This window comes from Eucalyptus grandis, chromosome 11 (assembly GCF_016545825.1).
Source record: "Eucalyptus grandis isolate ANBG69807.140 chromosome 11, ASM1654582v1, whole genome shotgun sequence".
Classification (NCBI taxonomy): Eukaryota; Viridiplantae; Streptophyta; class Magnoliopsida; order Myrtales; family Myrtaceae; genus Eucalyptus; species Eucalyptus grandis.
Genome location: NC_052622.1, coordinates 24,771,892 through 24,799,852, shown reverse-complemented (window position 1 = coordinate 24,799,852; position 27,961 = coordinate 24,771,892). Strand labels below are relative to the sequence as shown.

At 39.7% G+C, this 27,961-nt stretch overlaps 2 protein-coding genes across 3 annotated transcripts; both read left to right on the top strand.

Moving 5' to 3' along the window:
* Positions 1-692: 692 nt before the first annotated feature.
* On the top strand, positions 693-4,945 carry LOC104427530 (disease resistance protein RGA2). 2 transcript variants are annotated; one of them, XM_018864709.2, is made up of 2 exons: positions 693-1,080; positions 4,666-4,945. In XM_018864709.2, exons 1-2 carry the CDS (start codon positions 781-783, stop codon positions 4,732-4,734), a joined length of 369 nt encoding a protein of 122 aa, XP_018720254.1. In that variant the 5' UTR covers positions 693-780; the 3' UTR covers positions 4,735-4,945. The 2 variants fall into 2 exon arrangements, with proteins under 2 accessions (XP_018720254.1, XP_010038912.2); XM_010040610.3 differs by having other exon boundaries at positions 693-3,360.
* Positions 4,946-18,821: 13,876 nt separating this feature from the next.
* LOC104425525 (strigolactone esterase D14) lies at positions 18,822-20,557 on the top strand. The gene is made up of 2 exons (XM_010038228.3): positions 18,822-19,300; positions 19,990-20,557. Exons 1-2 carry the CDS (start codon positions 18,915-18,917, stop codon positions 20,441-20,443), a joined length of 840 nt encoding a protein of 279 aa, XP_010036530.2. The 5' UTR covers positions 18,822-18,914; the 3' UTR covers positions 20,444-20,557.
* The last annotated feature ends 7,404 nt before the right edge of the window (positions 20,558-27,961 follow it).

The following is a 27,961-nucleotide window of genomic DNA, read 5'->3' as shown; positions in this document are numbered from 1 at the left end:
ATCTGTAAGATTGGTGAATATTATTGGATTCCTTATCAAGTTATTGCCGTAATGCCACTAATTTCGTGTGATTTGGTTGCACGGGTAAGGATAAACGGGCTCGAAAGCGTCGAGCGTGCAGGTTGCAACTCATAGCATGATCAGTCAAATTTGGAGCCTTATTATACTGTCTTCTGGTAAAAAAAAAAATTATTGTGAGTCTTCTGGTGATTTCTTTGTTTTGAAATTTTCATGCAATTAAACTATGTTGCATGTAGTTTCCCGGTTCTTGGTTTGGTTCTCACCTAAAAACCGAGAATCGAACTGCACAGTACCATTTTCAAGTGTGGCCCATCCGAATTCCACAAATAGTTATTGGACCTGTGCCTAACGTCCGAAGTTTTTCTACCAGTGTCCTAATTTAATATCGCGTTAATGATAATGATGCTTCTTGCTTGGATTGTGTTTGATGTTTTGTATTTTGTTTCCTTTGGTTATATTTTGATGATTATTATGTGAATAATCGACCGCCGACTTTACATTGAAAAGTCCAGTGACAATGGTCGTAGTTTGGGGCGGGAAATACGCGGCTATTATTACTGAACCGACGTTGGGCAAAGCTTGCGCTACTATTGGTGAGGCCCTAACATCGACGTGGGATCGTCCATTATAAAAGGGACCCGAGTTAATCTGAAATGTAGTCATCGAGACATTCTCGTTTAGACCATCTAATTCTCAAGCTAAATAGGCAACTGCCAATTTCTTCCACCTGTTTTTGGCCCATTCCCTCCTCAGAAAAACATGGCAGACCTCTTGAGCATGGGAGAGGGGGTGCTTAAGAAGATAGCCTCCCTCGCCCTCGTAGAGGCCGTCGCGATTTATGGTGTCGAGGACCAGATCAGCGAGCTTAGAGAGACGTTGAGTTACATCAAGGCAAAGCTGTCAGATGCGGAGAAGCAGCAAGGGAAGAACCACTGCCAGCAAGTGTGGTTAGATCAGCTTGAAGACATATTCTACGACGCGGAGGATTTGCTCGATGAACTCGAGTGTGAAGCCTCAAGGAAGAAGGTGATAAGTCGCTACGGAGGCATCAAAGAGAAGGTAAGCTTTTCCTTCTCTGATCGACTAATATTCCGTGACAAACTCAGTCACAAAGTCAAGGAGATAAATGAGAGATTATCCAAAATTTCTTATGACAAAAGTCAATTCGATCTTAATCTGGAGAGTACTGATGATGACATGGCACATATGAAGTCACAAGAGGTGACTTACTCATATGTACACGAGTCGGATGTCATCGGAAGAGATGCTGATAAAAAAAAGATAATTGAGATGTTGATGCAGCCAACAGATGACAAAAACCTTTCGGTAATTCCCATTGTGGGAATGGGAGGTCTGGGCAAGACAGACCTAGCTAAATTAGTTTACTATGACCGTAGCGTGCAAGCCAAATTTGAGTTGCGACTATGGGTGTGGGTGTCAAAGGACTTTGATTTAAAGAAAATCATTGAAAGAATTATTGAAGGTGCAACTGGTCATTGGTTGAGCAACCTTGATATTGAGCAGTTGCGACCTTGTTTGCAAGAAACCATCAAAGACAAAACATTTCTTCTTGTCTTGGATGATGTATGGCGTGATGTATGCTGTGAAGACTTCTGTAGATGGAAAGAATTGAGAGATTTGCTTCGCGTTGGAGCTAGTGAAAGTAAGATAATTGTGACAACACGCGATTCAAAAGTCGCTTCTACAATAGGCACCCATCGGCCGTATAATCTAGAAGGTCTTTCTCATGAAAGCTTTATGGTCTTGTTCAAAAGATGCGCATCCAGTGGAGAGGAAAAGGAGCCTCGTACTGAACTCCTTGAGATTGTAAATTATAATGTTGAAAAATCACAAGGAATGCCTCTCCTTGCGGTAATTTTGGGGAATCTACTTCCCAGAGAGGAAGAAGAATGGTATGGGGCAAATATGAGAGATAGAGAAGCACGTGAGTTAGTGGAAGTAAAAATTCTGCCGAGACTTAAGCTCAGCTATGATGATTTACCAATCCACTTAAAACGATGTTTTTCTATTTTGTCACTTTTCCCCAAAGGACAAAAAATCAAGGCCGGGAAATTAATTAGGCTATGGGTGGCTCTAGGACTCATTATTCCAACAAAGGAAAAGCAAAAACCGGAAGACATTGGTGTTGACTATGTGAAAGACCTTGGCCAGAGATCTTTGATCCAAGAAATTGAGGAGTACGGATCAGTATTATCTTTCAAAGTGCCCGATTTGGTCCATTCTCTTGCAACAACTGTAGGACGAAAATATTGTTCTACCGTTGACTTAAATCCTCTACCGATTCCTGAAAGTGTTCGGTACATTTCGATCCCTACTACTTCGTTAGAGGAAATTCCGGACTACGATGGAGTCCCACATTTTTTGAGAAATAAAACTTCAAAGAAGCTGCGTGCAATTATGATTCAATCCCAAGTCGATGAAAGAGTTATTACTAGAAAATTTGCCAGAACATGCATCTCCAAGTGTAACCACTTACGGTATCTCGACTTGTCATATGGTAGCTTTGAGAAGCTGCCAAGTTCCATAGGCAACGTAAAGCAATTGAGATCATTAATTCTCTCTAAGAACAAGCAATTGAAGAAGCTTCCGGACGCCGTTTGTGAGCTACAGAATTTGCTACATTTAGATGTCAGTGGTTGCTCGGAGCTAGACGAGTTACCAAAAAATATGAAATGGCTTGTCAATCTTATGTACCTATATATAACAACAAAGCAAAAGAGTCTGCAAGAAAGCGGAATACAGTATTTGAAAAACCTGAAGTTTTTGGGACTCAAGGCATGCCAAAATCTCCAAGTTTTGTTTAAAGGTGCCTACCGACTGACTGGCCTTCAGGAGTTGCTAATTAAAAACTGTGGGAGATTAATATCCGTACCTTTTGGGGAATTAATCTCGCTGGAGCGTTTGTCCATTGAGAGGTGCCCGCTCATGTTGATCCAGAAAAAGACCAGCTTTCCTTCGCGTCTTTGTGTACTGTCAATTGCAAGTTTGGAACAAGTGATGGAGCTGCTCCAACGTCTCAATGAATCTGCCTACACTTTGAAATCGCTTTGCATCCGTGACTGCCCAAACTTCACGGCTCTACCCGAATGGCTTCCCAATTATACATGTCTCAAGGAAATTTGCTTGATCCAATGTCCCAATCTAGCGTCCATGCCACAAGGAATCCAATCCCTCACTACTCTCAAAGAATTACACATTTTATATTGTGGTGAGCTGAGCAAAAGATGTGATCCTCAATCTGGCGAGGATTGGCACAAAATTGCTCATGTTCCTCGAATCAAACTTGATTCAAAACAAATACAATGGACGGAGGATTAGGTACACATCAATCTGCCTGTGCCTTCATTTCTTCTTCGTTCTTAGATGTAATATGTCCATATAAATCAAAATTTTGTTCTTGTATATATTTTTCTCCTGACTTCCTCACTTCGTGAAAATTAGGAGAAGAGAATGTTGCATTATGTACATTCATAACATTGACGACTTAAACTATATACTTACTTGGACAACTTTTGACAAATCCCAATTCGAGTTCCATGTGGCACATTGAAAGTAAAATTTGCTTCCTCACAATGGAATCTCGTTCTCATTTTAATTGAAATCTGACGTACTATTTTTGAACGTATGCTTAGTCTCTTAATGATTATTATTGCAGAAGGCTAAAGCTGTGAAACAATCGGATATTTCATTCTGCCGTATATGAAGTTGAAAACTATGCATTCATACTCAATCATAATAATATCATCGGTAGTTTTTTTTTTTTTTTTTTTTGTCAAAATAATTATTATAGAATGATCGAACAAAAGTATTCATGACGACTCACTTAATGATCACCTATGCTGATTTATATATAAGATAGCCGTTGTAGCTTAAGTTGATAGTTTAAATATAATTTATCAAATGAATCTGTCGGAAGCGTCCTGAAAGGACTACTTAAGTTCACTTGCCACATCAAATAGCAATTGTGAAATAATTTAAAACTCATTGAAGAATGCACTTAATAGAAAACCACCTATATAAGAAACTTTACAAATCCTTTGATTTCAAAAATTTCCGTTTTCACTTTTCTTTCAATTAAAAAGAGAAAGCATGAGCAAGTTTTAGGGCCGGTTTATTTCTGATTAAACAAAAGTAATTTTTTTAATTTTTTTTTTACTTTCTTGTTTAGAATGTTATTCCAATAAAGAATTTGAAAAAAAAATATATATATAAATCCGGTTGCCGACATTTACAAGTTGCAAAAATTTAAGATGTTTGGGGTCAAAATGTGTATGACATAAGATTTAGATTCGAGGCTGTATATGGATTCTCCATTTTGATCTAACCTATTAATAGTAAATCGAGATTCATTACTCGAGCACCACTAGCACACTGTTCAAAAACTTTTACATTGGTTTTTATGTGAAGAAATCTTACATTCATATAAAAGTTTACTTTGCTAACTAATGAAAAATATCTTAATAATTAGAATCTCCATGAATGGCGAATTCACATGACACCACCTTTCTTTTCTCTCTCTCTCTCTCTCTCTCTCTTTATCAAAACATGACGCCATCTTAAATGCCATTATAATTTGTTATAGACATTCTAAACTCATTTCCTCTTTTCTTCTTTTGAGTGCAGATGAACTTCCATAATCTATTTGCCATGCCATGTGGATTTCTGCAAAGATTTAGACATGACCTCAGTTAATCCTTCGTCAATCTCTTTCATTTTCAGGGATGAAAACAATAACCGTTGATATTGTACTTTTTACTTTCTTTACTTAAATGAGTGGTGCTTTATTATTGTGTGTTTGTATTGCAAATTTCTCCATTCGGAGAATGTCTTGTTCGTATTGTAAGAGACCTACTGTGGTATTGTCTACTGGAATTACCTCGGAATGATTTTTATCTTTCGTTTACAGACAGCCGCACTATTAAGTCTTATTTTGGTAAATTTCTATAAGCTGCTCGATCTTTTTACAATTATTCCACTAGATTATTAATGAATTTATAAATATAAAAGACCGTATCTTTTCCATTTCTAAATTGTTTCACTTCACTACAACATAGGAAGAATAAGTTTTTCTTTTTCTTTTGTTCCTCAGACTAGATCTAATGAACATGAAAGCAAAAGGCTAATTGTATGGACAATAAAGTTTTTGTTATCTGCCCAAAGCTTTGTCAGCTCTAGTCTCCCAAGTACTTTTGTTTGAACTCATGATTGTATATGCTATAGTTCCTCATAATTTCAACATCTCCTAGGTCGATTTTATGACTACACTAGAGCGCATAGAATTGCCCAGATTGGACATCCCGAAGATGAGATTGATGTCGAGAAGGCTCGGTCAGTAGATTTAGCCAAATGGGTATCATTCGAAGCTGAAACAGTTCTCAGCCTGAAAAGTGAGAAAACAAACTATTAACCAATATGTCTTAGAAGAACCACTAATCGAGTCACACCATATTAAAACCTTAACGTTTCGTTCCATTGCTTATAAAACAAAATGATCCTTTTAATTTTTTTTGTAGCTATTATGATCTCTTGCCAAAAACGAGACAACATTGGCATTCGTTGTTTGCGTTTCATGAAGCTCTCTTGAGACCCCCATCCTGTTTTTCCAACGGCAAGAAAAGAAATTGGCTAAATCGATCCTTTTCGGCGTTGCAACGAGTGGTCGAGCAAGCTCGGATCGCATGTCCTCCCATTATTGGGATAAGATGTTTAGGCTAAACCGTGCTTGCTAAACTCGTGTGCAGCGAAAAGTGGTCCTGGAACAATTTGGTTTCAGAATATGGGTATACATTTTCGATGATTGTAATCTAAAGAAAGCTCTTGAAAAAGTCTTTATGGACTTATCGGTCAGGATTTGATCAGAGTTTCAGCCGCTATTAGATACCTTGAACATTGAGCTATAGTAGACCCCTCTGCGGTACAAAGTAATCGGTAATAATATTTTCCTCACGCTAGACGATGTATAGGGCAGTGGTTGGACTCATAGCATCTGGAATGAAATGAGAGATTTGTTCGTGGAAGACACTAAGGGAAGTTGCCTGGTCGCGACTGCCCGCAGTCACGAAGTCACTTCCCTAACGGAACCTGTATTAGCATTCAAGTTAAAGGCCCTTCTTTTCTGGACATTCTCTTCCTTTTCCTCAGATGGGAATCCGACCGCAAGCAAGAAAATGCACTTATCGAGCTCGCAAACAAAATTGTCAACAAATGCAAGGAAGTTCTTCTAGCTCTGAGACCTCTAGCGGGCTTCATGTAAAAGCAACCGATCAACAATATTGGACATCTTCTGAACCCGAAAAGAAAAAGAAAAATCATGGACATCAATAAGAGAAAATAGCAGTGTGCGGGAATCAGTACAAAAACGAAACGATATCCTTCCTGCACTCAAACTTAGTTACAATGATTTGCAGCACCAAGTGAAACGTGTTGTTTCGCATTTTTGTTCCACGTTTCTTAAAGATTACTGGCACACCGACTATCTATTGAGAAATCTTTTAAGCAAACGGGGACTGATACATCCGTCAAATGAAAACAAAGCACCGTAAGAAGTTGGGGAAGATCTTGTGAAAGATGTTAGAAATTAAACCAAATTCATCGATGCCGATACTTCGTCACCGAGATACCAGAATTGATACCGGAGATTGTTTAGTACTAGTATTGAATAAGAGTCATAATTACTGTGTTATCTTTAAAGTTTGTTCGTATTTCTAGATGTAGTGATTGTCTAGAGAGATATGGTGAGATATAATGAGATATGGTAATTATCTTGTTAATTTCTAAATCTTGTCCGGAACACTAGCTATTTTTATGGGGAAGAGCAAAGGTCATGTAACAAGTTTATAAATAGGAGAATCTTCTAATTGTTTTTTTTTTTGTTAAGGTGAAATAAATCTATGAGTCTATCTATCTTTGTGTCTTCTTTGTGTGAGTTAGGAGCATTTCAACTTCAAATTACTTCCATCAAATTGGTATCGGAGTGCACAGTTTATGATCATGGCCTCAACAAACACTCAGCTTCCTCTTCAATACCCTCATCTTATCAAAGAAACTTATGGTAATTCGGCCGCTAGACTAACAGCTCTGCTAAGCGCATATGGTGTGTGGGACCTTGTCAACATTGGCCATGATGAGCTAGAGGATGAAACGACCTTGAACCAGAACCAAAGGAATGCCTTGGAGAAGGTACAAACAAAAAATCAATATGCCTTGTTAATCATCTATCAAGCTTTAGATGATTCCATATTTGAAAAAATTTCGAATGCGACTACTGTTAAGGAGGCATAGGAAATTCTTCACAATACACATCAAAGAGTACAAAAAGTTCAGAAGATTTTCCTTCAGACCTTGAGAGGCGAATTTGAGGTAATTTATATAAAAGAATATTAATCAACTGCTAATTATTTTACAAGAGTTTTGATGATTGTCATTTGGATTAAAAGAAACAAAGAAAACGTTTCAGATATTCGTATTATCGAGAAAATACTTCAGTCCTTAGATAAGAAGTATGACCACATCGTTGTTGCAATTGAAGAATCCAAAGACTTGGATGCCATGATGATCAATGAGCTTTTGGGTTCATTATAAGCCCACAAAGAAAGGCTCAGAAAGAAATCGAACCGATGGAGGAAGTTCTCCAAATGCGGCTAACCATCCAAGATGAGAAGGAGTAAGGAAGAGATCTCACACAAACTCGTGGGACAAACCAAGATCATGATCATGGTCGAGGTTGAGGTCGAGGTCACTTTCAAGGAAGAGGTTGTGTGCGAAGCATATGAGATGTTGCTCAAAGTGACAAAAGATATTAGTATCAAAGGGGTGTTCATGGAAGAGGAAAGAACTCAACAAGCCAATGGTATGATAAATCTAAAATTCAATGTTATCATTGCAATAAACTTGGTCATTATACTTCTAGCTACTGGAACAAGGAGAGTACCAAAGTGAACAAAAAGGCAAATTTGGTGAATGATGCTGATCAAGTTTTCTCATTGGCATTCAAAGAAAATGAAGGAGGACAAAATTGTTACTTGGTACTTGGATACCGGTGCAAGCAACCATATATGCGGGAGAAAGGGGATATTTGCCAAGTTATATGAGATAATAAAAGTGAAAGTCTCTTTTAGTGATAACTCTAAAATTCTTGTCAAAGGCAAAAGTACAATTCTAATTCATTTGAAGAGTGGTGCATGTCAATTTCTTACTAATGTTTATTATGTCCCGAAAATGGCAAGCAATATTTTGAGTTTGGGACATCTTCTGGAGAAAGGCTATATTGTTCATATGAAAGATCTTAGTCTTGTGCTAAGAGACTAGAATAATAAACTGATTGCAAATTTAAAGTTGTCGAAGAACATAATGTTTACTGTCAATATAAACAATGAAATGTCTCAATATCTAAAAGCGTGTGTGGATGATCCTTTATTGTTGTGGCATTTGAGGTTTGACCATCTCAATTTTGGCGAACTCAGTTTGCTTTCTCGCAAAAAGATGGTTTATAGCTTACCACATAATCATGTGAAGGGTGTATTACCGATAAGCATTCCAGTGCTAGATGTGAAGGGTGCATTATCGGTAAGCATTCCGGTGCTAGTTTTCTAAAAGAAGCGACATCGAGCAAAGAAGCCGCTTGAGTTAATTCATTCTGATGTGTATGGCCTAATCACTCCTCACTCATATAGTAATCATCGATATTTTGTTACTTCTATTGACAATTTTACTCAGAAAACTTGGGTGTATTTTTTGAAAGAAAAAACATATAAGTGTTTGATACATTCAAACAATTCAAAAACCTGGCTGAAAAGAAGAATGGTTATTTTATCAAAGCTTTGAGGACTGATTGTGGCAGAGAATTCACCTCAGCCATATTCAACAAATTTTGCGAGGATCATGGTATTCGGCATATCTTGACGGCTCCATATTCTCCTCAACAAAATGGCATAGCTTAATGGAAAAATAGAACCATTCTTGACATGGTTCGAAGCATGTTGAAGAGCAAAAAATTTTCCAAGGAACTTTGGGCTGAAGCTGTTTCATGTGCGATTGATCTTCACAATAGATGTCCCACATTTAGACTTGAAGGTGTAACTCCACAGGAAGCATAAACTGGGAGAACACCAAGTGTTTTAGAGTTGAGAATTTTCAAGAGCATTGCATCTGCTCATGTGCCAAACTAGAAAAAATCGAAACTGGAAGACAAAAGCAAAATGCTCATCTTTATCGGGTATCCAAAGCCTATAATTATTTGATCCTAACACTTTGAAAGTGTATATAAGTAGAGATATCAAGTTTGATGAAGATGGCACGTGGGAAAACAATGAAAAAGAAGAAGCACATGCTCATGGTGGTTCCAATCAAGCGGAGTTAAAGTATCATTTTACACATTCTTCTCCAATATCTTCTTCAAGTTCATCATCGCCAACTTCTTCAAATGGTATTGATGAACCGCTAGTGCCAAGATTAAGGAGATTGTCTAACATTTACAAAGCTACCGATGAGCTTCACCTTATATGTCTTCTTGTAGATTGTGAACCACTTGTCTATGATGATGTGGCCAAAGAAGGAAAACGGAGAAAAGCCATAAATGAAGAAATTCATGCCATTGAGAAGATTCAAACATGGAAGCTTGCTGATCTTCCAAAGAACAAGAAAACGATTGGAGTCAAATTGGTTATACAAGGCCAAGAAAAACGAGAAAGGAGAAGTGACAAGATACGAAACTAGATTAATCATGAAGGGTACAAGCAAAAAGCCAGAATTGACTATAATGAAGTTTTTGTCCCTATCATCCGCATGCAAACGATTAGATTGATCATTTCCATCGCTGATCAAAATGATTGGCGAATTTATCAAATAGATGTCAATTCAACATTTTTGAGTGGCATCCTTGAAGAATAAATTTATGTTGAACAACCCAAGGGGTATGTTGTGAAAGGTCATGAAGACAAGGTGTTGAAGTTAAAGAAAGCTCTATATGGGCTTAAACAAACACCGAGAGCATGGAATTCCAAAATTGATGCAAATTTCAAGGCGAATGGATTCTCTCAATGTCCATACTAGCAAGCACTTTATTTGAAGCAAGAAAAATGTGATGTTCTACTCGCTTGTTTCTATGTTGATCAACTTATTTTTACAAGAATTAATCCAACGATAATTGATGCTTTTAAGGCATTGATGGTGAAAGAATTCGAGATGACTGATAATGGTCTCATATTATTTCCTTGGGATCGAAATGAAGCAAAGTACTGAGGAGATTTTTATTTCCCAAAAAGGATATGCAAAGTACCAATAGAAGTAATTAACAAAAAAAAAAGGGAAAATACCACAAAAAACCCTAAACTTTGCCCAAAGTGATAAATTTACCCCAAACTTTTTTTTTGGTGGCATGAAAAACCCCAAACTTTGCAAACGGTGACACATTTACCCCACCAAGGGCATTTTCATCTTATTTTTATGTTTTTTCCTTTTTCTTCTTTTTCTCTCTTCCCTCCGCCGGCTGCCGGTCGCGGTTGCCGCCGCCGCCGCTGCCAGTAACAGTGACCGGCAACCGGTGGCGGCGGCGGGCGACCGGCGACCAGCGGCAATGCCGACGACCGATGGACGGGGGTCGGCGGTGACGGATGATGGACCGGTTGATGAATGATGAGAAATTTTTTTATTTCTTATTTCTGTTCTAGAAATAGATAAGTAGAAAATTTCTACTTCTAATTTCTATTCCAAACCTATTTCTGGAACAAAAATCTATTTTAGAAATATAAAAATTGAATAAGTTTATCAAACGGATTTCTATTCCAGAAACAAGTCTGGAATAGAAAAATTATTTCTGGAACAGAAACAGGTGGTTGTCAAGCACCTCCTAAGCCTCTGTCATTTTCTTCTCTGTGTCGAAGATCTGTAAGGTCCTCCCAACACACAATGTAGTAGATTGTAGAACAGCTTCCTTTAGAGGCTCTAGTTGTGTCGAGAGAAGCAAATCCAGTAGAGAAAAAGCTTTAGATGCACCCAAAGTGTCGTCGGGAGGCAATGCCCCGCTTATAAGAGCGAAGGTATTCAGTCGGGACCGCACTAATTCCTCATCATCTAGCAAAACTCACGAAGGCGTTGTTATAAGAATATTGTTGAAGGATGGAATTATGTGATCCGCCTGTCCTCGGCAAAACTCATGGCGTCACCCTTCATAGGTGGTATAAAAGGCTCCATTCCAGTAACAAGGTATGTTTACTCAGAATTTCCCCATCGGATGGTTAGACTGGGATGATAAAAAGCGTTCTCTTGTGTTCATGTACTCTGCACCTGATAACTCGGGCAGAGAAATATTTCATTCCTACGTCATGTACGGTTGTGATAAGTAATCAGGGAAAGATAATCGCATGTTGAGAGTTCTGTTTCAAATTGATAGTGAAACCAATGACTTAGGTATGAATTCTAGTCTCGAGACTTTCTCTTGATTATCAGATTGTTTTAATTTGATTTCAATTGCTCAATGGGTGATCATCGAAAAGTAGTGGCTTAATTGCGACAAGTGTGAACTCATTATGATAAGTGGTGATACATCGTGACAAGTGTAACATATCTTAACATGATGATCAAACTCTTTTAAGGGTCAATGGGCCACCAGGGGATCACATTTCAGTGGAGATACCCATCAGATGGGGATACTCCATGAATGACACTCTTTGGCGGAGATTTGAAAGAACTCTTTCCTCGCAAAGTTTTGATTAAGGAATGAAAAATCTAAAACATTAAATTTGTAACACATGCAATTGTTCCATAAAATTACGAATTTGGTTATTCTGATTAGTCCAAATTATTTTGAGCCGATTTCTTTTAGCATTAATAAATTTATTGAAAACTCAAAATTCATTTTGACCTCATGTATTACACAATTACAAAACGTTGATAACTGATCAGAAGTAGCCTTAATTAACGTTGGATTGATGTTTTTAAGCAACTAATAATTGCCGTTTGGTCGTCACCATTACATGACATTATGGAAGACAAGAAAGAGATAGATTCGTGGACAAGCCACAACCTTGAATTGAAATTGAGGATTATATATCATTGAACGTTGATATTGAGGATTATATATTATTGAATGAGGCCTTTTTTATAGGGAAAATAATTTAATTCAGAAAGCCAACACCCAACAATAATTGAATTTTGGGATGCCAAGTTTGTTGGTCCCCAATCGATATTGATCTCTCCGAGGCGCCTACATTGGATCCTTGGTGTGCTTACATGCTTCCTCACCTAGGTAAAGGTTGTTTCTAACCAACAGCTGCCTATGTCTATCTGCTAATGCAGTGGGCTGCCAAGTTGCGTTCAGTATTTTAACATATCAATATTCACACATATAGTCCCTTCTCATTAAGACAATATATTTTTCAAGCGCCATACCTACTCCATCCTCTAAGTATTTTTCACATTTAAGAGATCCTGAGGTCTAGACAAGACCCCAAGATGTACCTTTTTAACACCTTGCTAAGGACGGATACAGAAAATCATTCAATTCAAAAAGCTAACACCCAACAATCATTAACTTTTAGGACAAGAAGTGTTGGTCCCCCCCCGGTTGAAAATTGATCTCTCCAAGGCGCCTACCTTAGATCCATGGTATGGTTATATGGTTCCTCATTAAGGTAGAGGCTATTTCCAACTAACAGAGGCTACCTGTGCCTAACCATTAATGTGGTGGGCTGATAAGCAGTGTCCATTATTTTAACGTGTCAATACCCACATATCTTGTCCCCTTTATTGGTGTAGTATATTTTTCGAGCTCCATACCCACCTCCACCTTGTAAGTGTTTCTACATCTGAGTCCTAAGGTGCGGATGAGGGCCGACTTTTTAATATCTTACAAAGGACGGATACAAAAGAATCATTTAATTCAAAAAGCTAACAAGTCGACAATCATTAACTTTCAGGACGGCAAGTTAGTTGGTCCCCAATTGATATTGATCTCTGCATGGCCCATGCACTGTTCGCATGTGGATGTATTGGACATTGATTAAATGAATATTTTGGGACACTTGCTAAGCAATTTAAGTTCTAAAAACCATATTATTTACGTGATGCAGGTGACAGGTGCTTTAAAAATCAGGATAATGATGGCTTCAGTGTCACAATCATTATTATATGGCACAATTTAAGTACCATGATCTTTAAAAAGCACTGTACTTAAAGTACTTTTATGACTTAATCTGTCAAAATATATGCGTGGCTTGCCGGAGTCAATTAGATGGAAGCTTATTAAAAAAATTGAAACTAAATCGTTCGTTCATTGACTTTTAGTAGATTTTTGGCTCTACACTTTTTTAATTTGACCAAACGATATCATGAGCCAAAAGTGGAAGCACAAATATATGCTCTAGTTTTGCCAGTCTTTTTCTTAATTTTGTTAGACTCAAAAGCAAAATCATTGAGCAAAGATTCTCTCCAAGTAATTTCGTTTAAAATCACAACAAAAAAGGAAGTAAGCAAATTTTCTTCACCTCTCGAAATTATGCATTTGTTTTTCTCTGAAATTGCTCTATTTTAAGATGAAATAATAACGTTTGGAACTTTGTGGTAATGTACCAATTCTCTTCGATCAACTGCAAGGATCGATAGTACTACACGTTTGGGGACCCATTTAGCCCCCAATTTCTCAATATGTGAAAAAATAAATGCATTTAACGAATTGTGCACCGCACAAATTGGAATGCTTTGTGCTGAAAATATAAGAACGGTCACTTTAAGAAGACTTTATGAACCATCAGTTTAGTGTCAATTTTTTTTGAAAGTGTCTAAATCTTATCTCTTACAAGTCTCAAAATTCAGAAGCACGAATAGAGAGATCTAAGTAGTTTCTATATGCAATTGTGCAATTCGACTCTCAATAGCTTCCTTAACCCTTTAGACCGTGTTTGGTAGTCCGGATTTATGTTTAGATAGGATAACAAAATATTCTATCTAGTTTGACAACATCTTCTGAATTGGATAAACTCGGATTTACCTTAATATACCCAGATAAAATGCCAGATAAGAGATCTGGGTTATGGGATGGGATAAATCCGAATGGATAATTTTTTTTTAAAAAGAAAAGAAAGAGTGATGGAGTCCGGCTTCGTTGGACCATTGACAACCAATCATCCTTACTTCCAACCACCAACGCCGTTCAGCCGATCATCCTTCGATGGCCATCTAACCAAAGCGGCTGTCAATGATGAATAACCCAAAATCAACTGGCCTGAAAACTCGTCTTTGAAAAAGTAGAAGATGAAGAAAAAAAATCAAAATGCATGAAGTTTTGGGCATTCTTATGTTGGTCCTGGACGGTGATCACTTGATTTTGTTGTGTTGGTTCGACGTGTGATCCTATCCTCAACTAAAATTTGAGAATTTGAAATAACAACCGAAAGATTTCGAAGGAGGAGGAGCTCCAGCAAAAGTGGTGACTAGTGATAGTCTCGACCGTGCGAGATTACGTCTATAAGATGCTGCAGGATATATCTGGCATGAAGGTTCTCATTCTTGATTCTCAAACCATAAGCTCCTCTTTGACTCAATCATTTATAAGGGAAATTTCACAATTTCATCGCGTCAGTTCGCGTGTTGTCTCTTGGCTCGTTGCTGTTTGCTGTGGAATTGCTTGACCGAGCAATTGGTAAGGGATGCGATGTTAATGGAATTTGCTGTTTGTGTTGCGGTGAATATTGTGATTCGTAGTAAGCATTGTTAGTGTTGTGTACCCATAGTACGAGCTTCTTAAGAAGGAGGTGCTCTTGGCGGAGGTGGTGGACTCCATTTTCAAGTCTTGAGAATCGATGTCGCATCCCAAGGCGATTTGCTTTCTCTGCACGACGTCGGAAAATGTCCAGCATTTGCGACGCCTGCTTGCCAGCCCTAGATCCGGAAAGTGTAACCTCTGTAAGCAAATGACATTTTCAAACATTTTGAAACCTATATTAAATCGCACTAAACATGGAATAAGTTTTTTTACAGTCCAAAATATATTTGAAAGATTTCTAATCATATCTTATCATAATCTTATCACAATCCAAGTTCAGATAATCAAACGTCACCTTAAATTGCACTTGATGGCCTAGATAAGAGGCGGGATAAGATCAAAGTTGCCCTATCTAGCGCTTGGTGATGCACATTGGATGGGATAAATCCGGTTGTGTCTAGATTGAAACCCAAATTTCTTGGCTTTGAGGGTGGGCAAAGCTTGGATAACAAAACATAGTACACAATAGTTTAAAAAAATAAAATAAAAAAGAAAGTAAGAAGAAAACCAGAGATGTTTCCTACTTTGCTGGCCACGGTTGCGCCACCCAACGGTGGTCGCTTGAGATTTTCCATTTTCTCTCACCCAACTGCGGTGGATTGTGCAATCCTTCGCGGTGGTCATTGATCACCGCGAGGCAGTCGCACCTCCTTGTCACGGTAATTCCAAAAGGTTGTGCCAATTTTAAGAATTTCAGAACCACACGCGAAGTCGACCCAAAAAGTTTTATCACGCGATGATGACATCATTAATCCATGAAACTATTTTAGAATAAATTGTCCATCGCGCGTTATACTAGATGCTAAAAATGTCAAACATGAAAATAATTAATAAATAATGATTCGGTGACATCACATCGTCGTGTAACTTAAATTTAGATGCATTCCACCATCTATGATCTCTCCGCCTTATCACAATCAAGTCCATCTTGCGGCAATTGGAGGATGTCATATCCATGGGTGGGATCCCTATTACAGCTTCCTCAAGCATGTAAGTTTTAAGACAGGTCTCAACGTATTAGAACATTCCTTTGGCTATCAGCATATAAGCATTTATTAACCAATGAATTGAAGATGTCTCGCAATACGAGAGGTAATTCTTACTGTCTATGTTGTGAATCCAACATTACATGTTTTGCAAGATTGTCCAGTCATTAGGAACATTTGAGTTGATCTCGTCCCACAAAATTGAAGAGTTCTTCTCCATGAATGTTTCTCATTGGTTGAAATTCAACTTGGCTAACGTTGGGAGATTTTACTCCCACTTTGATTGGAGTACTACTTTTGGTATAAGTATATGGCTTTTTTGGCAATAGCGAAACAAGTCTCTATCTCAAAAAAAAATTGTTTTTCCTTCCAATCCTGTACAAGTAATTCTTTTGCACATGAAGGAAATCATTCCTTTGCTCATGATCAACTTGTCTATAAGTGGATTACGTATTTCTCCCATTATGATTGCTTGAGATCCTCCTCAACCGGAATAGATTAAATTGAATACGGATGGAGCGTCTAAAGGTAATTATGGACTTGCAAGAGTTGGGGGATTGTTCCGTAATGAAGGGGGAGACTAGCTTGGGGTTTTACCTCATTTCTTGGAATATGTTCGTCTCTATAGGCTGAACTATGGGCACTACATATGGGACTTATCATTGCAAAGTAACAAGGTTTCCACAAAATCATCATTGAGATGGACTCCAAAATTATTACCCAACTTGTTAACAATAGAGAGAGTAGTGGATGGTACTAGTCTAGCGCTACTTAAGGATATCATAAGGTTATAGAGCTCCCATTTTGGCCTCAAAATTCATCATATTTTTCAAAAAGGTAATAAGCCTATTGATATACTTATTGACAGCGAAGCGTTTGAATATTACATTTTACCCACAACTGCTTAGAAAATTATCTTATATTTTGCTTAGTGATAAAATTAGTATTAAAGATTTAAGATGTTAATTTTTCTTAATTTTGTACCTTGTATTCACCAAAAAAAAAAATTAAAGTTTTAAGACAGGCCAGTGCAGAGGATTCCTAGCCACAAAGGGCCTATTTGTTTGGGTTCCTAGCCTATGTTTATAAACACAATTTCTGCTTTTTTGTTCCGGCGAACAAAAAAAGAACAAAAACATGTTTGTTTGCGTTTTTGTTCCAAATCTATTTTTTTGTTCCCGAGAACAAATTTGGAACAAAACAAGAAACAAGTAAAACTTGTTTCTTGTTTCTAGAACACTTTCGAGAAATAATTTTTCTCTCCTTTTTTTTTCTTTTCTTCTTCTTTTTTCTTTGGCCGGTCGTTGGCCTTAGCCATGGGTAGCGATCGGCCACGAGGTTCACCGGCCTCTGGCGAGGCCGAGCGTCGCCAGCCCCTAGCGAGACTCAGACTCACCTTGGCTAGGCAAGCTCAGCCTCGCCGGATCTGGGTGAGCTCAAGCTCTCCCAACCAAGGCAAGGCGGAGCCTCGCCCAGCCACAACAAGGCTCGGCCTCGCCGAGGGTCGGCAAGCTTCGCTGTGGCTGGGCGAGGCCACTAGCCCTCGTCGGCCAGTCGACCGGCCAAAAGGAAGAAAAAAAGGAAAAAAAAAAAAAAAAATTAAAAAAAAAAAAAAAAAAATTATACAAGTTTACCAAACGTATTCCTATTCTTTTTTATTTCAGAAACAAGTTTACCAAACACATTTTTCTGTTCAAAAATTATTTTCCGAAACAGAAATAGTTTTTCTTCTATTTTTATTCTTTAAAATAATTTTTAAACAAAAATATTACCAAATACACCAAAAATAATTTGGTCCTCACAGCGCTTAATCCTTTTCAGATTCATGTCCCATGAACTTTTTGAGGTTGGCCTTATATAATTGTAGCTCTCGTCTTTTCGTTGTGTATTACGATAAGACCACACGTCAAGTCAATTTTGAGATTTGCCGTAGCCAACACGATGACAACGAAGTACTCTACCGAACGAGTATAATAAAAATATATTTATAGAGCAACGTCAAAAAAAGATATTTAAATCGGTTATTATATGCAATAATAATCGGCCACGACTTCACATATTGATTTTTTTCCTTCAAAAAGCTTAACACATCTAACACCTCTAACTATTGATTGGACACATATGAGCTCATAAGAGAATTTTGCATAAATTTAGGGCTGTTCAATGCAACTGAGAAAATAAGTGATGAAAAAAAGGATAAAAAAGGTTGTCTGAGGACAATTGAAATGTAATAGTTTTATATTATAAATATTTTTTTTATCAAAGAAAGAACAATAGTTGTTAGCAATTGGCAAGTTCTAATTGCCATCAATCATTTTACTATTGGATGAATTAAGAGACCTGTCTTTACTTATCACATTTATCATTGAATCATATCTATTAAGTTAATGCTAAGTAAGGTTATGAAACAAATATAATCTTATCAAATAGGCCTGTAGTTCATAAATGATGTGGTAGATGCAACTGATCAAACTAAATGAGCTATATAGATATAAATGGGATCAACTGTGAATGTCATGGATTCCTAAATAATGATTGACTTGGTCTAATAAGGGGCTAGTGGGGAATAAACGAGAGTAAAAACTCACGGAATGTAAATTTATCATAAGTGTATTATTTTAGGATTTTCATGATCTTTACCTAGACTCAATATAGGATGGAGATCCTATCTCAGCTAGTACTTTCGTTTCAATGTCTCGATCGTGCTGATTATCGATTCATGTGGAAAGGGTTAGTTCTGAATAAATTCACCGTTCAATGCACTACTGGTGTTTGACTCATGGAGACATCAGGAGACGTGATTGAAGATCTTGGTCCACCTATACCACACTCGATCAAGCCTCACTAATGAGCGTGTATTTATATGCCGGCCATGTAACACAAAATAACTTGCTCAAAAAAAAAAAAATGTAACACAAAATAAAGTGGAGAAGCTGAAATATCATTTTCAAAAAGAAAAAATGAAAAAGAAAGAAACAAGAGGCACGTATGAAATCGCCCCATATATACCCACTCCAAACCTCAAGGGCATACTCACCACACAAAACATTCCCATTCTTGTGTTTCTTGAAAACTTTCAGTACTAAACAACCATTACATTCGCAAAGAGGCAGAGAGAGCAAAAAAGAATGAGTGAATCGCTATGCAGCGGCGGCGGGATCTTCCAAGCCTTAAACGGCCACGTCTCCGGCAACGGGACGCAGACTCTGGTCCTGTCCCATGGCTTTGGGGCCGACCAGACCGTTTGGCACCATGTCGTGCCGTTCTTTGCATACTTCTTCAAAGTGGTGGTCTACGACTTGGCCTTCGTCCACCCAGGCGTGTTCGGCGCAGCCGCGAGCAAGTACTCAGACCTGGGGGGTTACGCTGAAGACTTGGTGTGCCTTCTTGACGAGCTGAAGGTGAAGAGGAGCATCTATGTCGGTCACTCCATGTCGGCCATGATCGGGTGCTTGGCCGCAATACGCAGGCCCGACCTCTTTGAACACCTTGTGCTGCTCAGTGGATCTCCAAGGTAGGCTCTCTCTCTCTCTCTCTCTCTCTCTCTCTCTCTCTCTCTCTCTCTCTCTCTCTCTCGCTCTCGCTCTCTCTGTGTAGAAACATCTGTTGTAAGTTGTTGATTTAATGAACGGAGTTAAGAAGGAAGAACATTTTTTGCCTTTCTTGACAACCTTTTTCCATGCATTTATGTTGATTGCATATACTGCAGTCAGGTATACTGTCTGTAGATTCACATGCACATAGAAATAAACACTGTATCCCAAATGTCATGTTAGGGTTAAAAAGAATTACCATTTGAGAAATACTTATTTAACTATTCTTAAGTTTTTTGCCACAAAAAAACAAACAACGAATAATTAGACATTATTGTAAAGTCTATTCCTTCAAGAATTTACAATTCATAATATGTTGTTAAAAAATTACCATTTGAGAAATGCTTACATGACTATTCTTATAGTTTGGGCCACAAAAAAAAAATTAATTAAAAACTATTATATTAGTAAAACTCTTATTATTTTGCATCACACTTATTTTTTCAAAAAGAAAAAAAAAAAGAAAAATCGATGTAGATTGTGTTAAATTTACGACACGTGTCACCTTGAGTTATCCGTATACATGTTCCTCGGCAACTAGCTTGAGCGCTACAGAAAAGCTGATTGATCTTGTAAAATCATTTTATTAACAAATATTTTTGAATCACAGGTACCTCAACGCCGAAGGATACGTCGGAGGCCTCGATGAAACAGCGATCAACTCGCTACTCCAATCGATGCGCGCGGATTACTCAGGTTGGGTCCATGATTTCGCTCCGAAACCAATAGCCCTGAACAACACGAGTGCACTGATGGAGTTCGAGCGCAGCTTGGGAAGACTAGAGCCCGAAATCGCGGTGAGCGTAGCTAAGACCGTGTTCCTGAGCGATCTGAGATGGGCTCTGCCGAAAGTGCTTGTTCCGTGCTCCATCATTCAATCCCAAGAGGACGTCGTCGTGCCGGTGTCGGTCTCGTATTACATGAAGAGCAAGATTGGGAATGGTTCCTCCGAGGTGAAAATACTAAGGACCCAAGGCCACCTTCCAATGCTCACTGCTTATCCTTTACTTCTGGATGCCTTGAAGGGGACAATTTTAACTTCGCTCGACGTCCGGTTTGCATGAAGGAGAAGTAATCAAAATCTTCCTTAGAGCTGGCCCGCCTCATTATTTAGTTGGGACCAATATTACCCAATTTATTTTTAGTTAAGTTTGTACGAAGGTGATGTTTATATTGAGAGGCTTTTCTTTGATTCGAGACTGAGAAAAGCACGACCATCTTGACGATGGTTTAATCCCGATCCTCTTTTTTATCTATCATATGTATTTTTCATTTTATATATTATAATGAATATACACTCTTGGTCCCCTTACCTCATCGATGTGTCTACTACGGTTTCTTAAACTTTTTCATGCAATTAAGTACACAATCTCGTTTGATTTGTGTCTGCCTGCTATCTACTGCCAGTTATTTGAATCTCCCTCGTTATATGTTTTCGGAAGTGATGGGGCTCGTTACTTTTAGGGCTCATTTGTTTGTATTTCTGTTTAAAAAGTGTTCCAAGGAACAAAATAGAAAAATCTATTTCTGTTCCGGAGAACAATTTTTAACCAAAAAAACGCATTTAGTAAACTTGTTTCAGGAATAAAAAAAGAATAGAAACATGTTTGGTAAATTTGTGTTCTTTTTTTTTCTTTTTTTAATTTTTAATTTAATTTTTTTCTTTATTTTTTATTATTTTATTTTATTTTTCCATTTTTCTTTCTTTTTCTTTTTTTTTCTTCTTTTGGCTGGTGGCCTCGCCCAGCCACGGCGAGGCTCACCGGCCCCGGCCAGGCCAAGCCTCGCCGTGGTTGGGTGAGGCTCGGCCTCACCTTGGCCGGGCGAGCTCGGGCTTGCCCAGATCCGACTAGGCCAAGCGTTGTCGGCGCGGGCGAGGCTTGGCCTCGCCTTGGCTGGGTAAGCTCGGCCTCACCCATATCTCGGCGAGGCCAAGCTTGCCCAGCCACCTCGCGGTGAGGCTTGGCCTTGCCGAGCCATCGCCAGGCGAGGCTCAGCCTCGCCGGTGGTTGGGCGAGCTCAGCCTCGCCAAGGGCCGGCGACACTTCGGCGAGGTCGCCGACCCTCGACAGCTGGTCGCCAGCCATGGCTGAGGCCGGCGACCGGCCAAAGAAAAAAGAAGAAGAAAAAAAAGAGAAGAAAAGAAAGGAGAGATAAAATTTGTTCTTAAAAATTGTTCCTGAAACAAGAAACAAGTTTTCTTTTTTCTTATTTCTGTTCCAATTTTGTTCCCGGGAGCAAAAAAATAGATTTGTAACAAAATGCAGACAAACTCATTTCTGTTCTTTTTTTGTTCCGGGGAACAAAAAAACAGAAAATCTGTTCATGAATAAAAATTATAAATGCAACCATGCACGCCCCTAGTGGCGGTGGGCCGCTGCTGCTCATGATCAAGCCGTCGCGCAAGCTGGGGAGGGCAATGAGGACCTAAGAGCCCTTGCCAGATTGGTGGCGGTGGTCCAATCAAAAGGGCCGCCATTGGACCTGGTGGCAAGGGCGATAGCCCTCGCTCAAGTAATAGCGACGGCTAGCTGGCCTTCTCAAATTTGAGGGGCGGAGCACCTTCCATCCTCTGGCCGCTCTTCACTTCTCTCCCCTTTTCTCCTATCCAACGCATAGTAGAATTTGCAGTAGTGGATCATCTATGGACTTCGTAACGCGACGCTGATGCTTGTCGATGATTCCTTAAAAGTTATCGATAACCCTTAAACGCAGCTGTCAATTTAGCCGCATCCCTCAAATTTGTAAACTTGCACCAAGTATCTAACTAACCGATCAAGCCTCGTTACTTGTTGATTACAAAGAATTTGTTATTTTTTTGTAGACGTGTTAAATGGGTTGTGCAACCCATTTATGGACCCATTTAAGCATAAATGGGTCGTTAATGGGTCAAGCCTTAAGAAATAAGGTACCCTTATGGGTTTTAAAAATAAAAGAACTAAAATAAATGGGTCTTAAATGGGTACCCATTTAAGACCCATTTACAAACCCATTAAAGTCTAAAGATGGGTTGTGCAATCCATTTATTTTTCTTTCTTCTTTTTTCTTTCCTCTTCCGGCCGATCGCCGACACGGCAATGGCCGGCGATCGGCCAGGCGACCTCAAGGCTTGCCGGATCGGCGAGGCTCGAGCCTCGCTCGACGCCGGCGAGCCTCCAGTTCCTTGGATCTGGCGAGGCGGAGGCCTCGCCCGACGCCGGCGAACCTCGAGCTCGCCGGATCTCGGGAGGCGGAGGCCTCGCCGATGTCCGGCGAGGTTTGAGCCTCGCCGATCTAGCGAGACTCGAGCTCGCCGGATCTGGCGAGCCTCAAGCTCGCCGGCATCGGGCGAGCCGGCGAGCTCGAGGCTCGCCCATGTGGCCGATCGCCGGCCGTTGTCGTGGCCGGCGGCTGGCCAAAGAAAAAGAAGAAGAAGAAGAAAGAAAAAGAAAAAGAAAAAGAAAAGTTATATTTAAAGAATTAAAATAATTAAAATTTTATTTAAAAAAATAATTAAAATTATTTTAGCAATACCATATTTTAAATAAATATGTATATCTATCTATATATATATATATATATATAATAAATTAAGTTTAATTAAATGGGTTGGGTATGGGTTGGGTATGGGTATGGGTCGGGTCGGGTATGGGTCAAAATTTTTGCATTGCAATAAACGGGTCATAAACGGGTTAAATGGGTTGATTTGGGTCGGACCATTTATGATCCGACCCAAACCCGACCCGACTCACCCGTTTAACGGGTCTATTTTTTTGGCACAAATGCTTATATATTCAAATTGGATCAAAGGTCTTGTCAAAAGGCTCAATTGAAACACCATTAGAATGTCGATTTGGAAAACTTGCCATTGTTCTCTATAATATTTTAGAGAAATGACTGTATAACAGTGTAATAATATCATAGTCATACCTCAACCACAAGTGTTATGAATGGCAAAATAAATATAAAAATCATGGGAGGACCCATCTGTGACCTTGTGGCCAGCATTCTGCCATGACACTATTACACGGCTATGTTGGAGGTGCTCAACATTTTAGGATCTTCAAAAAGAGGAAAAGAGAATCAATTAAAGTTATATTTTTAATCAATGGACTTGACTTTATACTTTATCAGAGAAGAGTATTTATACTCGAACAATATGCATAATAAAGAAAATTAATTACCTTATAATACAATGAAATATCAAATAATAACCTTGATATCTAATAATATCTCTAACAATGTTCACTATTAGAACATTCTGTAATATAAAAAGATGTTCTTCAACATTTTCACACAATTTTTTTTAAGTGCTCAGCCAAATCTCTTTGAACTTCATGAGTTGCTTATGATTTCTATGTCAATGGTGTTCAACTTCTTTGGATGTGACGATGCCTTTGGACTTTAGGAAGACTCCAAGCGCTTTGGGTTAACCGCAATTTCCTTGACTTTTCAAAATTGAAACTGAAAAGAAGCGCTAATTGCAAGAATCCGTCCCTTGTTTTAGAGCCTTCCCCTTCCCTAGGGCGTGCTGCTTTCTTACGATTCAAACCTTAAATCGTTCTAGGATCGTCACTATCATTTCTTAGATCGATTGAGAATTTAAAGTTCTAGTTGTTTGGGGAAGTTGATCAATCACCTAGAGGTTAACTGGTCTAGTAAAATTAAGTATCTAGGCTGGTAAGTTCAGTTACGAATGTAAAAGGATTAGTACCCCACATAGCCCTTTTGGTGCAATATTTCTTGGTTAAGTTCTGTCGTGCAATATCATATCCTAGTTATAATATATATATTCCTATTTTGGGTGTTAAAAATTGAAAAGTTCACTGCCCGCCATTAGGTGAAATTGCCACATCGTGAGACAGATGACGTCTCTCGACTCCATCGTGCCGCATGTGATTAGTGTCCTTTCAAAAATATACAATGCATGCAAAGCAAATGGATGAATCCAATCCCCATTAATATGAAAGAACTAAAGGGGACAAATCCATCCCAGGAAAACAAAATTCAAACAAGCGGGCATGAATCCAATGAGATACCCTAGTCTTTTCTGCCATCTACTGCCGATTATTTGCATGTCCGTCGTTAATGGTTTTCGGAGGCGATAGGGCTCGTTACTTCTAGCGATGGCCGGCTGCTGCCGCTTATGATCAAGCCGTCCGCGCATGCTGTTTCACGAACTGGGGATAGCAATGAGGACCTGATAGCCCTTGCCTAGATTGGTGGTGGAGGGCCGCCACCGGGCCTGTGGCAAGGGCAGTAGCCCTTGCTCGAGTAGTAGCGACGGCAAGCTGGCCTTCGCGAATTGGAGGGGCGGACCACCTTCCAACCCCGCACCGTTCTTTATTTCTCTCCCTTTTTCTCCGATCCAACACATAGTAGAATTTACGGTAGTTGATCATCTATGGACTTCGTAATTCGACCCTGATGCTTGGCGATAATTCTTTACCTGTCGTCGGTAACCCTTAAACACAGCTATCAGTTTAGCCCCCTCCCATAAGTTCGTAAACTTACACCAAGCTTTTGACTATCCAATCAAGCCTCATTACTTGTTGAGTACAAAGAGTTTGTTTCTGACTAATTGATCAAGTCTCGTGACATTCCAATTAGCGTCTGTTGACACCTAAAATTTTGATTAGGTTATTAATTATGCCTTAATTTCTTTTATTTTTCCTTTTTCTAGATAATAAATAATAAATAACAAAAACAAATAAAAACAACAAAACAACAAAAAAAGAAAGCAGAAGCCCAGCCCCTCCCCTCTTTTTCTCTCCCTTGCGCAGGCCCCCACCGGCCCAGCCCGCGCGACTCAACCTAACCCTTCCCCCTCCTTCTTCCTTCTCCTTCTCCTTCCTTCTTCTTCTCTGTGCCTCTGTGCATCACGCGCGGCGGCCGGCGACGCGCTCAAGGGCAACCTACGGTAAAGAGGAATGGAGGTAGGCCGCCGGAGGAGAGGACGACGCGCATGTGCCTTCAATGCGCGCCTTTAATGCTGAGATGAGACACCGGTTCGGCCGCAGGCGTCCGTTTGGCGTGCGAAGACCGGCGGTCGAAGCTCCATCGACCGGCCGCCCCCTCGCCTATAAATAGCGAGGCACCACCTCCGTCGAAGGACACACGGCGAACTCCGAGATCTTCCCTTTGAGAGACTTTAAGGGGGAAATCAAAGAGCAAGCCAAGAGGGCAGAGGATCGGGTCGCAAGCTAAACGACCTCCCACCGAGAGACATCGGGGGAGGCCGGCGGCAAGCGAACCCCGATCCGCGAGCAAGTGAGCTTGAGAGGGAGAGGTTCCGCCGGAGAGACACACGAAGGGAGAGAGAGAGAGAGGAGATTGAAGTCGCGACCCTTGGACACCCCACTGAGAGACTTCAGGGGGGCCGAGGGCTTGCGGCTTCGGATCTGAGTCTCGCCGGAGGGAGGAGTAAAGGAGAGAGAGAGAAGCGAGGTTGGAGGAGGTGCAGAGGTTCTGGATTCGAGAAGAGGGGCGGAAGAAGGTCCCACCCCCCGACGCCGTTGCTGTGCAAAATCCCGTCGGGCCGCCGAGCGCCTCCGCCGCTGCCGCCTTCGATCTGGCATTGTTGCCGTCGCCATCCCCGTTCGAGAAAAGGTAAAAAAAGCGTCGCCGTTACCGTTGCCGTCGCCGTTGTCGCCTTCGTCGTCACCGCCGTAGTCGCCGTCGCCGCCAAGCACCTCGGTTCCCCCCCTCGGCGCCGCGGATTCGCAAACCCTAGGGTTTGCAATTTTCCGGGTCGCCGAGTCGGAGCCGGGTCTCGGAACCGGGTAGGGTTTCCGCGATTTAAGGGGCGGCGGAATCGAGTCGGGTGTTGGAGCCAGGTCGGGTAGGGTTTCGCAGGGGGAGCAGGTCGTCGGGTCGGGCGTGTGACCCGGCGCTCTAGGGTTACGCAAGGCTAGCTTCTCCGCGGGCCGGGCATCCCTTTTTTAAATAGGCCCAATTCCGTGTGTGTGGGCTGAGTTTTTAAGAAAAAGAAAAAAAATCTGAGTCGGGCCCGCGTTTGGGTCGCCGGCCCGGGTCAGATCCAACCCACGGATTCGACCCGGGTTGGTTTTATTTTGTTATTTTGATATATTCTAATAAATAAAAAAATATTTTATTTTCAAAAAAATCAAAAAGTGTTTTATTTTCAAAAAATATTAAAAATGTTTTAATTTCCAGAAAATCGAAAAATATATTTAAAAAATGTCGAAAAATGTTTTATTTATTTTCCAAAAATATTTTGAAAAATATTAAAAAAATCAAAAAAATAAAAAATATGCCAAAAATCCAAAAAAGCCAAAAATTCATGAAAAAGCCAAAAAATTCAGAAAAGCCAAAAAGACTTGTATTTTTCCAAAAAATCCAAAAAAAATCCCTTTTATGTCCAAAAATGAGAAAAAGACTCAAAAATGTTTTTCCTCCAAAAAATGCATGGAAAATCCCTCAAAAATCCAAAAAGCCTTAGGGTTTAAACAAGATTAGGTACCGAAAGGGCATTAGTGATTAACTAGTGTAATCAAGTCCCCGATTCTAATTTCTCTGTTGCGCAGAGCAAGTATTTCTCCCGATACTTCGCTTGGGTTTCTAATCGACCCACTCCAAACCGATTAATGGCGACTCCATTTTAAAATTGACTTACAGGTTAAAAACTTGGACTATTAAGTCGTGAATTGGTGGACTTGGGAGAGTCCGGCATAACTAATTTCAGCCGAGCCATTAGCCTCCTTTAGGCGCTCGCCCCTGATCGGGCGCCGAAAAAAAAAGAGGTCGCGACAGCGTCGCTCGTCCTAAGTAGCATGACTAGTGCTAATGTAGATGATTTTTAAATTTTTTTTACATCTTCTGAATTTATTTCTTTTTTTTTTCCTTTTTCTTTTATTTCCTTTATCTTTTATCTTTTTCCTTATTTCCCTCTACCGATCACTAGCCTCAACGATGGCTGATGAGGAGGAGGGCCGGGATGCCTCATTGGCCACAACTGAGGTCGGCCCTCACTAGATCTAGCAAGGGGACCCTCAGCCAGCCGAGACACCCTTGCCAAAAGCTGACGAGAACCGCTGAGGGCGTCTAGTGAGCAATTATTTAAAAGTATGTGGATTACGAAATTTTCCCTTTTTTTACATATTCGTACTTCAAGGAACAAGATGCTAGTTTGGCATCGTCCTTTGCCCTTACGTGCAAATTTGGAAGTGGCCTAGTCGAAGATCTATGCCAGGGGGCCGCATGTTATTTTTATTTATGGGTTGTTTTAACAATATAAGAATGTGAACTATATTATTAGAATGCATTGTTGTGAACTATATAATGTGATTTTTTATTTTATTTTAATGGTATGCACGATAACGTGATCATGTCTTGGATATTGTTCAAAGTTAGGTCTCATAAGATCAACAAAAAAAGAAAAGAAAAAGAGGTGGGTCTCAAAGTAAGATTGACTGCTTTTGTTCTCTCCTAGTGCTTAGAAACGATGCTCCTCAAAAAGTGTAAAATGTCCTGTGTAGCTTATCCTTTTGTATACCGATTTAATGTAGCGGTTCCAATGGTAGAAGTCACGGTTGCACTGGTTAATATTATAAGATACACTCGTTCAAGTGACGAATGCAAAA